The sequence below is a fragment of the Lampetra fluviatilis genome, chromosome 17 (genome assembly GCF_964198595.1).
Source record: "Lampetra fluviatilis chromosome 17, kcLamFluv1.1, whole genome shotgun sequence".
NCBI lineage: Eukaryota > Metazoa > Chordata > Hyperoartia > Petromyzontiformes > Petromyzontidae > Lampetra > Lampetra fluviatilis.
Genome location: NC_136291.1, coordinates 4,052,490 through 4,070,682, shown reverse-complemented (window position 1 = coordinate 4,070,682; position 18,193 = coordinate 4,052,490). Strand labels below are relative to the sequence as shown.

At 43.7% G+C, this 18,193-nt stretch overlaps 1 protein-coding gene across 1 annotated transcript in view; it reads left to right on the top strand.

Annotated features, from left to right (window-relative positions):
- Positions 1 to 7,365: 7,365 nt before the first annotated feature.
- Positions 7,366 to 18,193, top strand: part of LOC144936845 (E3 ubiquitin-protein ligase znrf2-like) — a 33,531-nt gene continuing 22,703 nt past the window's right edge. Inside the window, exon 1 of the mRNA XM_078864017.1 lies at positions 7,366 to 8,932. Coding sequence (XP_078720143.1) covers positions 8,602 to 8,932 — 331 coding nt within the window. The 5' untranslated portion in view covers positions 7,366 to 8,601. The remainder of the gene's footprint in view (positions 8,933 to 18,193) is intronic.

Below are 18,193 nucleotides of genomic sequence, written 5' to 3'. Positions count from 1 at the left end.
CTGAGCCTGAGTAGTGCTTGAATGTATGACCACCATCCATAAAACAGATTAATGTGTTGTGTGCAGTAGTGGTGGTCAGTGTGCAAGAATCCGATACTGAACTCCATCATGCACCTTCACCAACCCACACTGATCAGCGTGAAGTATGATCAAATAACCCCCACAAGCAGCAATGGGCTGGCAAACGTGTTGAACAAGTATATGTGGTTCAGATGGGGACTATAATCTGAATCTGAACCAACCCAATCTGATCCAAGTTTCCACAGATCCAATCTAGATCGATCCTTTGCTCGAATCCCAATAGATCTGGGAATGGATTTGAATATATTTCCGAGTAATAATCTATTATTACCTGCTGCTCGGCAGACCCAGACCACATATCTCGTCGCATGAGGACCACGCTGAAACTGCCGGATCTCGCCATGAGCAACTGAAGACAGCGAGCCTTTCATGGGGCGTCAGAAGGCCCAGGCTGGGCATTGCCAGGTCCACCGTCTTGCTGCTGCGTCGGCACCGAGCGTGCCAGCACATCGCAAGAGAGCAGAACCACGCTGGGAGCAGTGGCTGGGACGACAAATCCAGACAGACACGTGTCACAATTTTTTTTAAAAGCAAACAAAAGTCAGATAGAGTACGTCGAATATTTTGAAAACTCATTTCTTTAGAACTGCTGTTTTGTGTTTGGTTTGTTGTCCTTCCCCCGCACCTACAATTAGCATGGTTGGCTAGGTACGTTGCGAAATAAGTTCACCATACATACACATATATGCGACCATCGTATGTCCGCCCGGACCAATTACCGCCCTCACCCAGTATAGAATGTGTTTGTTCTATCTATAGATGTTCAAATATCCGACCTGGTCACACACATTGACCCATACCTCAGTCTCCAGCGAGTTGGAAAAACAACATTGTACTCTATTAGAAACAAAATGACGCATTCATCAATAACACGGGACTTGTAACCAATTATACGTAGAGTATAATCAGCTGACGTTTTGGGCAATGGCCCAAAATCAGAATACCAAGGCTGTGAGGTGGCCAGGAATTGGAAAGCAGATGCAAATGAAATTCTTAAATCAATCTCTGTGCATTTTTTAGCAGTATACCCTCGTAACGATTGCCTTTCTCCCACGAAATAAATAATCAGCCTGCAATCATCTTAAACCCCAACGAGACGGCGCAATTTGAGTGGTTCGCGCACCCAACCGCATGAGTTCGATTCACGGCGAAAGCCTAACATCAGTGGCGACTAGTAACACCTGAACCGGTCCTATGCTACCCTCGTTACCAGCCCACACGGAATGCATTGGTGAAGTATGGTCAAACAACCGCCATATGACCGCCACACATCGTGGGGGGGGAGGCAAGCTTTCGCGCATCTAGAAATTGACACAGAAGTACAGAGACATTCTGCATTATATTTTAACAAGAAATCCCATGGGTCTTCACCTTTTACCTTATAAAGTACATTATTTGTAAACACATTTCCATACCTGTCAACCCCTTGTCAGTGCCCTAGCTTGTTACTGACCAATTCAAACCTTATTGGTCACCCCGTGCCCTTGTAAATCTCAACGTCCCATTAGGAGAGAAACACAAACAAGACACGTTTTTTAAACTCAATTTCCCTGCACAAAAATACGGGTACACCGTATGGGTTGACAGGTATGCGTTTCTTCGGCGCTGGTATGTGCTGTTACAGTATATTTTTATCTTCTACTTAATTGCCCACACACACACCCAGCCGATGGCAACAGAATCAACAGCAGAAGCCGGGTGGAGGATCTTGACATACTGGTCATAGTGGGGGAGGCAAGCACGGACTGGTGGAGCCGGATTGACTGGTCGTGCCAGAGGACTGGCTCCAATCGGCCCACTGGCACTTAACAACAAGCAGCAGAGGTGTGGACTCGAGTCATGTGACTTGGACTCGAGTCAGACTCGAGTCATGAATTTGATGACTTGCGACTCGACTTGGACTTGCATAACAATGACTTTGTCCCACCTATGAGATGTGGACTCGAGTCATGTGACTTGGACTCGAGTCAGACTCGAGTCATGAATTTGATGACTTGCGACTCGACTTGGACTTGCATAACAATGACTTTGTCCCACCTCTGACAAGCAGTGATGGTGGTGATGAAGATGATGGTGGTGGTGATGAAGATGATGGTGGTGGTGGTGGTGATGATGAAGATGATGATGGTGGTGATGAAGATTGGTGGTGGTGGTGGTGGTGATGAAGATGATGATGATGGTGGTGATGATGAAGATGATGGTGGTGGTGGTGATGAAGATGATGGTGGTGGTGGTGATGAAGATGATGGTGGTGGTGGTGATGAAGATGATGGTGGTGGTGATGAAGGTGGTGGTGATGAAGGTGGTGGTGATGAAGGTGGTGGTGATGAAGGTGGTGGTGGTGGTGGTGATGAAGATGATGATGATGGTGGTGGTGATGAAGATGATGGTGGTGGTGGTGGTGATGAAGATGATGGTGGTGGTGGTGATGAAGATGATGGTGGTGGTGATGAAGATGATGGTGGTGGTGATGAAGATGATGGTGGTGGTGGTGGTGGTGATGAAGATGATGGTGGTGGTGGTGATGAAGATGATGGTGGTGGTGATGAAGATGATGGTGATAATGATGGCACGGTATTGGGTGCCGCGCTGCTTTAATGATGGCGGTGGTGGTGATGATATAAAGATTAATGTGGTGAGAGCGGCTCGCTGCGGTGATGATGATGAAGATGGTGACACGGCGCGAGATGATGATCAAGCAAAGTGGCCTGGCTACTCGTGATGGAAGAAGAAGCTGATGATGATGATGGTGGTAGTGGTGGCACGGTGCTAAATGATGACGATATCCAGGAAACTCCCGACCTGCTCGTGATGGAAGATGATGATGATGGTGGTTATAACGGTGACGGCAAGGTTGCTAGATTATGGTTTAGAGAGTGTGCCGAGCTGCTGCTGTAGTGATGGACGAGGATGATGATAGTGATGGAGATAAATTCATAAGCGCGCAAAGCATCGCAGGCGTGGAATCGCTTTTTCCGTGCCACGTGGTGAAGGAGGCACGCCTCGTATCACGTGGGGTTGCCACTTAACCCCCACCCAGCACGTGGAGATTCATTCAACATGAGTCAAGATCAATCCACTGCTGGGTTGATCACGGCTGATAATGACCTCCCCCCCCCCTTCCTTCCCCCATGCTGTTGGTCATAGGTTTTTTTAACCATACTTCACCACACTGGTGAATAATGGTGGGGCACATGGTTGGCATTATTGTCCATTACTGTGTTGAAGTTGATTTATTGTGGTGACACAGTTGTAATGCGCCTGTAACTAAAGAACGTTGATCTATTAGTGGTCAGTTTGGTAAGAACCCAGTTCTTACCAAACCGAACAGTCCAAGCGTATACCCAAAGTTGCATGTTTGCTGTGAATGTTATGGCTGAGGGGACATTTTATTTAGTTAGAATTCCTGTTTTAATTTGTGCAAAATCAATACACTGCGACTACAGTGCAGTATTTTTGAAGACTGCAATTTTCTTTATCAAAGTTAAGGTTTAACTCAAATATTTAATAAGGACACTTTTACCTGATTTCCACCCATCTGACACAACATTGATGCCAGGACTAGCTGTCCTGTAGTCTAGGCGACAGTCACTACTTTGTTTGACGTGATTCAAATTCAACACATAAGTCAAATTCAATATAACATGCCCTTGAATTATTCCAGTCAGAATGAGCCCCCCCCCCCCCCATGGATTAAAATGTTGACCGAATGAAAAGTCGAGTTACTTTATGTATGTTTTACCTCTTCGTAGTCAACTTGCTAAATACAGTACAGTACTATATTTCACTTAACATACAGTATTAAAAAATCAGATAAATTACGGTTAAGCCTTAATTGTGATCATACATAGCAATCATCACCCGCGAAAACTTGGCAAAGCTCTTCCTGACAAATAGTCATGAGACCCAGTGAGGCTTTCCTGGGTAAAATAAGCATAAGAATTATGACATAATCTAAATACAATATGCGGTAGTGTGCCGGGTGGTTCAGATGTGGTGTGACCCCCATTCAATTCCGTAAAATGTAATGTTTTGTTAAATTAAGTGTTATTTAAAAAAAAATGAATGTTCAAAATAAATGGTAAGGGGTCAATTAATTTGGGGTCACAAGACATCTGGACATTCTTGTACATTAAGTATCAAGTGAGGGGTGCATTTGACCAGATGTGTGAAACTTCCTAAAGGGGGCGCTCAGTAACCGGCCCAGACGTTTTCATTGAACAGGGAGATGATCGAGATCAGGGAGATAAGAAAGGTAATTGCCATGGTTTATTATGAATAATGTTCTGATTGTATTATGTTATTTCAGATATAATGCCATTTATGTGTCCGTGAAAGCCTCAATGAGTCGAAAAATAGTTATTTTTCGAAGGGCACTTATGTTTTTTATAAGAAGCTTTGAAATGAATATTTACACGACTGCACAATATGTAATTTGGACATGTTCTCAACATTTGACATGGTTTATTATGGTTAGCTTTACATGTGAAAACGTGCAGTAATATTATTGAAAAGTAAATCGAGTATACTATATGTTTTGTTCATTATCAAACAGCAACATAGACTTCAGTCTACATGTGCCAAGATGCATGCCACATGTAGACTGAAGTATGTGTACTTTTAAGACATGTGTTGTACTGTATTAAAAATACAACATTGCTGTACTGTATCTAAAATGAAAGTTTAGCGTTTTTTTACGTTGATGACAACAGGCCCAAAACGTTAAGTGGCCAGAAATAAACAATGCTATCACAGTTGTCTGCCCACTCGTTACATTAAGAAAACCGTACACGTCTGAAAAACATGCAGTTGGAAACCAAACAACGATATATGAGCGGTTTATTGTGTACTGTGAAACTTTGTTATCTACGAGAAAATCACCCAAAATGCGAGATATCACGGAATACAAGGCGGCTTTGAGCCTGGCTAGTGCTTTGGTAGGTAATTAGAAATGCGTTAAAGTGCTATAGGCTTCTGCAGGACTATGTTGTTGGTAAGCAGAGGCAAGTGCAGTAAAATACATTATGCTGCAGTGCCCTCCTTCACCAACCTGTACTGACCACACACACACTTTGTAATAAAACATGCAAATAAACTTCGGTAATTTACGAATTGTCCTTGAAACGGATCGGCCTACACTTGAGACAGCCTCTTTTATGGCTTTGTCTCACCAGTACCATATAGATCAAGGGCCGCCAATTGGCGAACAGTACAAGGACGATGCAAACGCCAAAGTCTGAATATCTCGGGTTAAACAGTTATATCCATGGGATCCTTTTTCCCAGTATCAATCAATTTGGCCAATCAATTTCGAGAACAATGCATACATTATCAAAGCATATTTATTTGCATGTATTACCACAGGTTGTGTGGTGAATGCAGACTTGATGCCTTGTTATAGGTGTCTATTTGGTGTTTGAACATCTCAGCACCTGTATTGATTGATACAAGCATGAAGCGTCCTATAGATAAAAGGTTGTATGATGTAATCATGCCACGTGTAGACTGTATAACGTGTTCACACTATGCACAGCATCTCAGTAAACATGGCTCAACGTTGGCATGTTGTTGGAAGCATTCGACCCACGTTGGCCCAACGTTCGTTCATTCGTTTCTCAGTCCGCTTGCCCTGGTGAGGGTCGCAGCGGCAGCATGTTGAGTAGGGCGGTCCAGACCTCCCTTTCCTTCGCGACAGACTCTAGCTCTTCCTGGAGAATTCCCAGGCGTCCCAAGGTCAGCCGAGCGACATAGTCCTGCCAGCGTGTCCTGGGCCGGGCCCGGGGACTTCACCCAGTGAGACATGCCCTGTAAAATTCCAGGGGGAGTCTACCGGGGGGCATCCTTATCAGGTGCCCGAACCACTTGAACTGGCTCGACTCTGAGGATTATCGAGCTCCTCGCCCATTCACGGAAAGTGGCCCAACGTTCCATGTTAAATAGGATACACGTGGTGCTTTTCAACGGTTCACCCAGCCTGGTGGTGAATTTATGGTCAAATGTCTCTTCGGGGCTACGAACGGCGTGGTGGAAGCGACTTTACAGTCTGGCTATTTTACACGGGAGATCTGTGGTTCGTGAGCACAGCAATAACAACATAAAAGGAAAACTATCAATGACGGAGAGAACGAGAAGGCTCTTTTAGGAATAATGCACGAGGCATTCAGCGGTCATATAGGAACGACACAAACCAAAATAGTCGCAAATGTAATATAAAAAAATTAGGTACAGGTGCACGTAAGCGATTTTATTTCAAGTCCAAGAGTGACATAAATATACGCACATCGAAAAAGACAGTGGAAAAACATTGTGTGACAGAGAGACCCTCATCCAGCCGTGAATCCGCAAAGAGCTGCCACGTCCAGGATTGTACAGCCTGGTTTATGGGAGAGTTGCTGAACCATATCTCGGTGTGGACGGTACGATGGCCAATCCCAGGGACACCCGTCAACCCCTTATCAGTACCCCTACCTTATTACAGACCAATTCAGACTTTATTGGTCACCCCGTGCCCTTGATGAATCTCAACGTTCATCCTAAAAGTCCCATCACAAGGGAAAAACACAACCAAATAGACAAAATATTGTTTTGCCCGCATTGAAACGTCTGTACGCCGTATGGACCTGTCAACTCAATTTCCCTGTCGAAGACTACGGGGTGAACCGTATTGGTGGGTTGACACGGTACGGTGATGATGATGCTGATGCACCTCCCCTGATTTCAAATGTTCTATCTCGTCAACACGTAAAAAAAACAACCAACACTTTTTTTTCATGTCACCTGCCTGCCAACTCCATACCTGGCAACCCCTTATCAGTGCCCTACCTTTCGATTTAAAGCTTTCGTGACTGCAGGGATTGCAACGTCGTGAGAACTTTATTATGTTTTGTTTTTATGATTTTATTATTTCCCTTCTACGTGACTTTACCGAAAGAACCAAGAATGTGGGTACCCTACCTTATTACAGACCAATTCAGACCGTATTGGGCCACCCCGTGCCCTTGATCAATCCCAACGTCCATCCTACAAACTCCCATCACAAGGGAGAAACACAAACAAATAGACAAAAAAAATGTGGCCCCTATCGAAACGGCTGTACGCCGTATGGACCTGCCAACTCAATTTCCCTGTTACAAGACTCAAGGCTGCTATGGGTTTGGTGACACCACCATGCCACTGCCACCCCCCCCCCAAGCCCTCCCAAGCCCGCCCGCCCTCACGCCTCCTGCCCGGCACGCCGTGGTGGGCGTGGGGCGGTCCGGTCTGCATGATGTCACCTGCGTGCGACAGCATCAGCAGTAGCAACAACAACAACAGAAGCAGCAGCAGCGGCAGTAGCAGCAGCAACAGCATCGGCAGCCACAACAGTCGCTCGAGCAAACGCTGACAACAACAATAACAGCAGCAGCAACAACAACAATAGACTGCGTCGAGAGAGAGAGGAGGGAGGGAGACCCGTCATGGAGGCGAACGTTTGAAAGCGGAAGGGTTTCGAAAATCGTTGTCTTCTGTTCCACTGTCGCGTCTCGTTTATCGTATTTTTTTTTATATCATCTCTACCACTTCGCTAGGAGTTTATTTTTTATTTCTTTCCTCGCCTCCTCCTAGCTTTATAATTTAATGTTTCATTTTTTTTTAGAGTGCAATACGGTGCCGTCAAATAAGTAGTTCGCTGCGTGCAAAGTAGTTGTTTGGGAGCTGTTGGTGTGGTGGTTGTTAGTAGCGTGTTCTTTAGTAGTACTGTAGCAAGTACGTGTTGCTAGTACAGCCACTGCTATGGTAAGTCACGTTGTGAATACTGTCGTGTAGTGTAGGCGCTGATGTAACCAGTATTACCAGTACCGTGATTATATAGCAATAGTGGAACTGTGGTTAATTTTGTGAGCAACACTGTGTTGTGGTAACACCGGTTGTATGTGTTGATGAAACTGCAGCAGTTGCAGTAAACCTTTGTTAGAACTCCTGCATATCGCAGTTGTGTAGTGTCCTACAGAACTGCTCATGTGTGTTAGTACTGCGGTGGTAGTGATTGCTGGTAGTACTTTCAAAGTGGTGGTTGTGAGCAATTTCCCAAATTCGTGCTGAGTTTTTGGTTGTGTCGTTGAAAGTGCTGCGCTGTCACATGATTTATGTTTGTACTGCACTGCAGCAGTATTGGTAGAACTTGTGGTAGTTGTGTTCTGAGTTAAATGTATTCGGTGCTCTCTCGTACTTTGTAGTGTCAGCTGTTCGGTTGGAAAAAGTAGGTGGGCAACAACCTGCCAGAATTGTCAGAACCCGGCCGTATTGATTTTGAATTTCAAAATATTTCCCTCGGGGTTAGGTCTCGCACTACAGAGAACTAAACATTAATCAAAGTCCCGTGATACGTGCAACAAAGTTCAGATTAAGGTCCCGGGGACACGTCACACAGACATCGTTGTTGCTGTGTTGGTAGTTACTTGCCACTGCTGCGTCAGTAATGAAGTTGTGAGGGCCCAACCAACATCAGCCTCCGCCAACAGCAGCCAAACATCATCGGCCATGGGAGGCAAGCAGAGTTCCAATGCCCGCACCCGAGCCTTCTCCAGTTCGGACGTTCCCAGCCCAGGCCATGGAGGGCCCAGCTCTGCTGCCTACCGAGGTCACCGGTCTACCCATGGCCTTCCCGGCGGAAACTCCGCGTCGTCGTCCGCCACCTCGGGCCGCAACCCACCAATCGGCATCCCAGGGGGCAGGGTGGCCACGGGGCCAGGAGGCCATGGATCTGGCGCCGATGATGTGGGAGGAGGGAGACAGAGGCTCTTCAACATGCTCAGCTCTGCTGGGATGTCGCAGTCGTTGCCAGTGCAACTCACTCCACACCTGCTTGGGGGTGAGTGGTGGGAGCCATTGGGGTTGAGCCCTTGCCACCTGTCCTGATTCTCCCAGGATCCCTTGGGACATTAGAAGTGTTTTTGTCACAATGCGTAATAATACACCGCTCAAGACAATGCACTTGTTTGTCGTTCTCCCATCTGGTATTGTCAGACACAGTATTCTTCCCATCATGTGTTCTTTGTACTTCAGAGATGGGGTGACGTTTGTCAGTTTTTCTTAGTGTCCTTGCTGTTGATAACCCTTAATCCTCGTTGTAACAGGGCCAAAGCTGACTTCAGTTGTGAATATGTTATGGGATTGAGGTGACAATGTACGTGTACAGCCCTTTTGTCAGGCCACTGCTGGATGAGTGCTTCCCACACCATTGTGGGTCGTGGAGATCAATTGATCAACGTGGGTTAGTGAACGTGGGTAGCCTGTAAATATTACAAAGTGCTGTACAACAATGGATTTTGTTGCACTGCCGACCACAGCCTACAAACAACGTGTTATGTATTGTGATTGCCTATCCGTCCTTAAATCACTCTACAGGCTCTCAACCCAGTTTAGTTTCAGAGGTCAGACGAGGTTGGGTGCATTCCAGGTGATTTCCTCTCAAGTATGGTACTCTGTTAATGTTTTGGTGAAGCTAAAGTTGACCCCCATGTCAGACCAGATATTATTTCTTGGCTGGTTTTGAAATTTGCTTCATCTCACAATTCACCTACATCGTTGGCCAAGGGTGAACTTGTTTAAAACCCAAGGCATGTAGTAAAAAGCCAGATCAAGATTTCGATGTGTGAAAAGAGTGGTAAAAACCTGCACCGTTATTCAAATTATAATCTAGCCTACCTGCTTTAAGCACCCTAATCTTTGTCTTAGCATCACGATCGTGCAATTGGAACTGTGATGGGTCAAGGTGCCTTTGTCTGGAGGTTAAAGTGCAAGAAGACCTTCCATCCAGTGTCACACCGACTTCTGTAAATGAGTACCGGAGTGACCTCGAAAACGGGAACCCACAAAAAGGGATTGTGGCTTAACTTAGGATGAGATTGTACAACTACAGTATGTACCTGCTGGACCATAGGTTGTGTCTTTTCTTTTCTAATGCGGTCAGTTTCTCAACCGCACATACACACTTTGTTAAGTTATAGTGGCGTCATGCCAGAGGCAATGTCTGTAAATACAGCACTGTAATAAGGTGGGACTTGGACATACTTGATTTCTCGCTGAAGAATCAATGGCATATTGCACGTATTTCACGTACATTTGTTCTTAAGACGTTGTAATTGTAGGTGTTAAATCGTGTTCTGAATGAGTGTGGGAGGATTAAACGAATTACATGCTATTCCTGTCCAGAGGTTATAATGGAGCTTGATTAGCAGCATGCTTGTGACTCACTGGTTTTCTTAGCCGTGTATTAGGCTCGCTGGTCATTCTTCAACAGTGATTTCGTTTCTGATTTTAAAAAATCAGACTATAAAACTATTTCCTTCCATAAGTAATATGCCGGTTAGGCTGTTACAGGACTGTAATTACATACATGAAGGCAAATTGCACATTTTCACCATAACGATCATGTAGCATCGTAAAGGTCACTTTTCACCACCATCGCAATCAGAATCTATCATTATAGCGAGTAGACCTACATTACATCAGTAAAATTCTCAAAGTCGTCGTTTTGACAGTAATCATTGGTTGACCCGAGTATGTTATAACTTTACACCATTGGAACCTCATTTGCCAGTAAAAAATATGATAATTGTTTTTACCCTTCTATCTGGCAACAAAACTGACACCTTTTTTACAAGGAGTCATGTTTGCATAGACCGCAATACCTGCAGTCATAATACAAACAAAAGAACATAACTCTGATAATGTGCACTGTCCTTAAAGTTGATTGATCCACACCCGAGACAGCTTTCCTTAGAGCCTAGTCTCATATGGGTTGGACCAGATGACGCCAAAAGGCGCACACCTCAAAGACAATGCACCATCAGAGTATGAGAGCTCGGTGTAAATGCTTACCCCGAGCTCTTATTCTCAGATGGTGCATTGTCTTTGAATTGTGCGCCTTTTGGCGTCATCTGGTCCAACCCATACTCTGAGCAATTATCATATGTTATACCTGTTGATTCACACTGATAAAAATCGTGTTAACTCATCAAAGATTAACGTTGAGAAATAGGTTGAGCATGTGCACATGAACTGTCCCTTTTTCAATCCACTCCTGGATGTGGACCTCCCCATGCCGTGCAGTTTGTGGAGGTTATTTGAACATACTTCACCTCCCTGGTCAGTGCAGGTTGGTGAAGGTAAGGAGCATGGACATGGGGTCACAGTACATTACAACAATGGCTATTGCTGTACTGCCTCCTGCTATCAACATATCCTCTACAACACCTATTTTATGCATTGTGATCACCCATCAAGGGACTATCCAGTTTCCAGCCTGCTTAGCTTGCAAGATCTGACGAGATCAGGTGCATTCCCATTTCGTGTGATTTGGTCATTAGCTGAAAATGCGTTTATTTGTATGGAAAAAAAGTAAAGATTAATCACACTGTTTACGAATAAAAACAGAAACATGGGCTTTAAAACAAAATGGTGTATGTAGCACGTTGCTGAGAAATGAGTAACAAGATTGTGGTGCCAAGGGCATGTCAACCAGTGTTGTTGTTATGTGGGTGAGGGGTACGTTTTGGTTATTGTCTGGGACTCGTGCTCATCCGGGCATGAACATTGCCCGCTTCCATGATGAAGCAGTTGTTTATGCTTTGAAACGTACATATGTATTCAGTCCCACGGCTTGTGATATTTGCTTTAAAAAAAGGGGGGGGGATTATTTTATTTATTTTATGACATTTTATTCAGGATGGAATGTATTCAGTGCCTCCTGGGTGCTTTCGTGCCGGCCATTTGTTATCGAATAATGAGTCATGAGATTACATAATGGCATAGGTATCAGAAAAAGTATAGTCATAATTTACATTCCCTTCGTTAATTTACTGGTAGATGGAAGTCTCCCCACACTGTCAGTCAGATGAAGATTTTCCCACTGTCAGTGATAGGTAAGCTGTTGCCACCTTGTCCTGGCTTCAACGAAGCATCCTCTTTCTGAGGATGTTGCCTGGAGAATTCTGTCTTTGCCAGACAGTTGTCTTGGTTACACGCGTTAAACTGATTTGTATTTTTCGATTTAAAGCTTTCGTGACTGCAGGGATTCATCTTCTTGGTTCTTTCGGTAAAGTCACGTAGAAGGGAAATAATAAAATAATAAAAATAAAACATAATAAAATAATTCTCACGACGTTTCGGCCACAACGCACGGCTGCTTGCGTTGTGGCCGAAACGTCGTGAGAATTATTTTATTATGTTTTTATTTTATTATTTCCCTTCTACGTGACTTTACCGAAAGAACCAAGAAGATGATTTGTCTTTGTTTCATCCTTCTTAGAACTCACTGTGCTGATGAGCCCTAATAAGGTCAAAACTGGTTCACAGTTTTCTATCTCTGTACCACTGCAGCTGTCAGTTGGTCACATTTGCTCAAATTTAATTTGATGGTGGTTTTTGCATATGCACAGTCCTTGTGCAATTTATTCGTGTATGTGTACTGTTTGAATATTTCACCAATAATATTCGAAGGAAATAATATTTGGATTCCACCTAGACAAGTGAATGTGTAAGTTTTAATATATTTGGTATTGGAAAATGAGTTGAGCAACTTCCACAGAACCCAAGTGCGTAATTGTACAAATGGAGGGGAATGGTTTGGTCTTAGAACATTCATTTGAAATTGTTTACATCTCTCGTTGGCAAAAAAAAGAGCTCAAATAACACCAGAAGGTTTGATGTACTTCCAATTTGTAAAAAAAAGACACGGAACAAGTTAAGCCCGTTCAAGCCACACAAGCGTAAATGGTTGATCATTCAAGTCCTATCACAGTTAAAAACTGCAAATAAAATTGAGCACACTTACAATTTATATTGCAAAAACAATTAACACTCATCATCATAATCGTGAGCCATTGTCTATCTACTCCTGGGAGTATTCCTTAGCCCACAGCAGCTATCTCTCACAGTTTTGCAATGCCACAATCTTTTTCACTTCTGCACGTGAACTGCTTTGGTCGCCATTCTGTCACCCATCTCATCCATCAACCATCCCTTGTAGCCAAGGTGGGGTGATGTGTCCTGCCTAAGGCCAATTATCTTTTAACAGTCAGTATAATGCCCATGATTTGCGTCCCTTCTCTAATCCAAATGTTCCCTGTTTCCTGTATCTCTTTCGTCTGCGTGTACTTCTTTGCGAACCGTTATGCTGAACGTGGGCAAAAAAAATGGAATGAACACCGTGCGTGGTTGTGCTGCTGTGGCTTCAAATCAAGCAGTGAAATCAAATCTGGTTTTTAAAATTGAATAAATGCTGTTAAAATCTGTACCGAATTCTACCCGTATTTTATCACGGACTGTACAATACTTCCAATTACAGGAAGGGGTTTTCCTCCATGCCAAGAGGCACCACACTATGCACTGGGATTTTTTTGCAGCTACCCGCAAAAACTTACTAAAACAGGTGAACCATCTGTAATTACCCATGCGGTTTGTGTTCATAGGTTAAGCTTTCAGTATTTTCCTTAACGTTTACAGTTCAGTACGACCAGAAAATGTGCAGGCTCATCAATGTTACTCGTGTCACAGTATATGTGCTGTGTAATATTGTTTGGAATATGTATATTTTTATATATCAAATCACGGAGGTGACTTGGAGATGCAGAGATCGGAGCGCTGAGCTGACAGCGTTGAAGTCCTGGGTTTGACTCCAGGCATCCGCATGTGACTAAACTGGGTGCTTGCGTTGTGGCCGAAACGTCGTGAGAATTATTTTATTATGTTTTATTTGTATTATTTTATTACTTCCCTTCTACGTGATTTTACCGAAAGAACCAAGAAGATGGGTGCTCCAGTTTAGTACGTTAAAGGACTTGCAAGGAACATTCAAAGAGTGTGACTCTCCGATTTCAACCAAAATTTGTACATTGACAGTGCATGGTGATAGATAATAATTTGTGAATTTCCATGGGCCATTGGCCCTCATGGCCCATGGGCTGATTTATTCAAAGTTCGAAATTGCCCAGCTCACAGTGGACACATCTTATGAATGTGGCTTCATCACATCCACACTGTCATCTACAACTTTCTGACAGCTTTGTTTGAAGATGTCCATTTCTAATCAATATTTAATTGGTGTGATATGTAACTCAGGCATGTTTCCTGATTTAAACCACGAATACTTGACTAAACTATTGAACCTATGAGCCGATAACTTATTGTGTTGTGTGAGGGCACTGGAACTTCAAAGTGTTATCCCATTGGAAGAGGCTGGCATCCATATGATCCAAAAAAAACACGATCTGACTTTTTTTCCAGATAAATTCTTTCCACATTCGGAAGAAGTAAACATCCAATAGCTGAATCTCGGCTTCTGATGGCACTGATGTGGTCGCCCAATGGGAAAATGTGGCCTCCAAAACTAAATCACATTGAGAGAGGGTTTGTTGCCATGGTAAATAGAAGTTAACAGCACCAGATAAGCAACACGTGGTGTGAGGGGATGAGGATGTGAATAGTTGAGGGATAATTCCTCTTGCACCTGAAACAGGCAACATGAGCCCCATGGAATATCACCAATCCGGTTCGGTTTACCGCGTACTGTTAATGTAAAGTACGTAGTTTGATTGAAATGAAAGAGTCACAGTCCGTGAATGTTCCATGTTAGCCCGGTCACCAATGGCGGCACACAAAAAAAACACGCAGCTATTTGCTTCACACTTAATTTGACGGAATTTGGGCTCTGATAATTTCAAGTGTAGATTTGGCTGTCACGTGATGAACCCGACTTCCACGTGCAAAGCGAACGTGAAAGAGCCGGAGCCATTCTTAGGAGGGCCATTCTTTAACATGCATGGAGGGTTGCGCTCATCTGCAGGAGATTCAAATGGGTACCGTACTTTGTTTCATAAAAATTAACCCGTAAAAACAAAGTTTTTCACTATAAATCCTTTATATGCGTGGCTGCTCGAGTCCTCTCGTCCTCTGGCTTGAGATGGCTGCCACCTATGGGTCAGATGATTGCCTGCCACCATTAAGCAATTGGTAATTAAATATTTTAAAAAATTCCCTAAAAAGTGTAAAATTTTGGAAAAAAATTTCACGAAAATAAATTTTCATGCACAACGAGTCTGTGTGCAAAATGTCAGCTCGATTGGATCACGGGAAGTGGGTTAAAAAAACGACCGAAAGATTTGCACGGTCGTAAGCGCGCAAGCAAGCAAGCAAGTGAACTTAATATAAAGGATTTAAAAATGATGGCAATTGCTCAATTGGGATAACATTTTTGGGGGGTGGGAATGACAAAAATATTGTCAAACCATGTCATGTGTTCATCCCCCATTCTTGTCCCTCAGAAAATAAGCAGGCTACTGCTTGAACACCCCCAGGGTTTAAAATCGTGACTGTTTGCTTTGTACCTCGACTGGACAAATATAACTTGGCAAAGTAATTGGATATACACTCCGGTGCTTAAAAAGGACTGCAGTTGTCCTGCGTTTGCACATTGGGTCCTTTAAATGCACGCGTGTACAGTCGAATTTGCATCCGATGAGTGCATGCTTGTCATTTGGAGTCTGTGGCATTGTATAGAAGTCGAATGATCTTATGTTACGTATTCATTAAGCGGTGAGAGATTCTGACAGCTACGGGAGGCCTTCCCGTACAGCAATACAGTACATTGACCATGGCTGATGATGAGGATGATGGTGATGGTTCATTAAAAGTTGAGTGGTTGTGCATACTGTAATTGCTTGCGGGATCCACATTGGTTTGCATTTTCTGAGGTTGCCCAGGTGACTTGGTTGATGGTTCACGCGAGGGAGTGGGATACACTTCTGCTTTTGTTCTGCAGACATATGCCACAATTGTGTTCAAATAATGTTGTTTGTTCATGGTTAGTGCACTGGACATGCCATCCAGAGGTCACTGGTTCGATTTCATTTTCTGGCGAGGCAGGCCAAATAAGGGGCACGTTTCTTAGATCACCTCTACCTCAGTCCACCCAGCAGTATCATGGGTACACCACAGTTAGTCCATCAGCATAGCCGTGCATGTGGCACGGTAAATTGTGGGTACACTTAACTCTTCCAACACTTCTCGTTAATGCAGGAGAGTAGACCAATACGTTTTGCAGGGACGCACAATGGCCGAGATGGGTCAAAGTACAATACTGTACACTGTCTAATTATTCAGTAGCCATAGGTTACAGATATGTCTGTAGGAAAAAAAATACGAAATGCCACCTTTCCTGCATATGAAGGATGCCGCAGTGATGTACTGGATGGAACCCAATTGTGTTTGTGGAAAAAAACGCACAATAAAGCGCTTCACGCTTACAACATGCAAGTATGTAATGTGTTGGCTTCTGTCTGGTGGGCGATACTGATCTGTTAACGAGTCGGTAATATCCCTGCCAGCTGTGTGGGCTGGTGTGACTGGTTTGCGATGTACCTCATGTCAGCACGGTCTGAGTGGTCCAGTTCGGCCACGACTGAGTTCAGTGTGGTCATGAAGAAGCTGTTTCTTGTTCCCCATAGAACAGGAACTATTCGCCACAGGGAGTGAAGTCGATTATAACACGTGCGGCTTGAGGTTTTTTGTGCAGGTGGAAATGTACAGTGTTGGTAACTCAGCTCTTTTACACATCCAGCTTCGTCGTCCTCATCATTAGCCACAATCGTATTGTTTGGGTCTTTCGGTAAAGTCACGTAGATAGGTTCAAAGAGAATAACAAAAAATAACAAAAAAACTACGACGTTTCGATCGCAACACAAGCGTTCGTCATTTTTTCTTCCTGATGACAAACGATTGTGTTGCGATCGAAACGTCATAGTCTTTTGTTATTTTTTGTTATTTTCTTTTCACCTATCTACGTGACTTTACCGAAAGACCCAAAGAATTTGAATTCCTGCAGTCACGAAAACTTTAAGTCAAGATTTAGCCACAATCTACTTGCTGCTGGATGAAGGCCTCCCCACTCCATGCGGTGAAGGAGGCATCAATCCAGGATTGGTTCAGATATAATTCACATATTTGACTCAGGTCATTGGATTGCTGGTTCAACGTGCTAGCCACTACACCACCATCCCACCCAACCTGTTGTATGTATAGATTGATTGCACAGAATATCATTATAGGTGTACAATACTGTACCTATCATTTTAACATACTGCTGTGAGCCATTGCTTTGTGGAAGAGGATATATAGTGCGGATCATTATTACGTGTGCCATTTTCAATGCGAGTTCAAAAATAGCATATTAAATATTTAGCAACTTTTTAAATATGTAGGCACGTGGTTAAGGGGATAGGAAAAAAATATTCAACCGTTGGCATTATTCTCACAGGCGAGCTCAACTAATATGGGGGTTTCTGGAGGACCCACAATGCGCTACCAAACAGCACCATTTTTACTGTTGAGCATTTCCCCTGTTGCCGTTAAGCAACCGTATTGTTAACCAAGTCTATTTCTGCATTGGAAATCCCACGTGTATCACGAATGCTTGAGCATGATTGGTCATGTGCATCCATTTTCATATCGGTGCCTGTTTTTCTGTTTGCCGAACACAAGCCCTAATCCCCAGAGTAATGTCAGTCTTAATTTTTTCTAAATAATAAAAGCTTTCCAAGAAGCTCAAGGCCACAGTAATTATGTATTGTCCAAAATCGTAAGAAATACAGTAAAAGAAAAACACCAAACATTGTGTCTGAAATATTTCCTGCAGTCTAAAGTAACACACCCAAACTTAGCTTTAAAAGTGACACGTCCCACAGTCTTAAATCATGTCTTATGACAGCATCATAATTAAAGAAAATGTATAACCTCATGGAGGTGGCCAAGTGGCTCTCAGGTCACAGTGCTGAGCTGGCACTAGTTGAGATCCTGGATTTGAATTCAAACAGCTGCCTGTGATTAAACTAGGTCCTTAAATGTAATGAGTTGATGGTCTCGGCATCCCGGTCACCAGTGACTGAACACAAAAACACCATCATATGACATTTGGTTCTGCACTGAACTTGGTTGGATTCCAGCTCTTTTGACAAATGTCACTCTCGTTTGCCGAGTGGTTGGCTAGTGCTGCCCTCTGATGTGCAGACCACAGGTCACTTGAAAGGATCTCAGAGGTAGCTCTGTAATATCTGCTTCCACGGGTCGTTCTCTC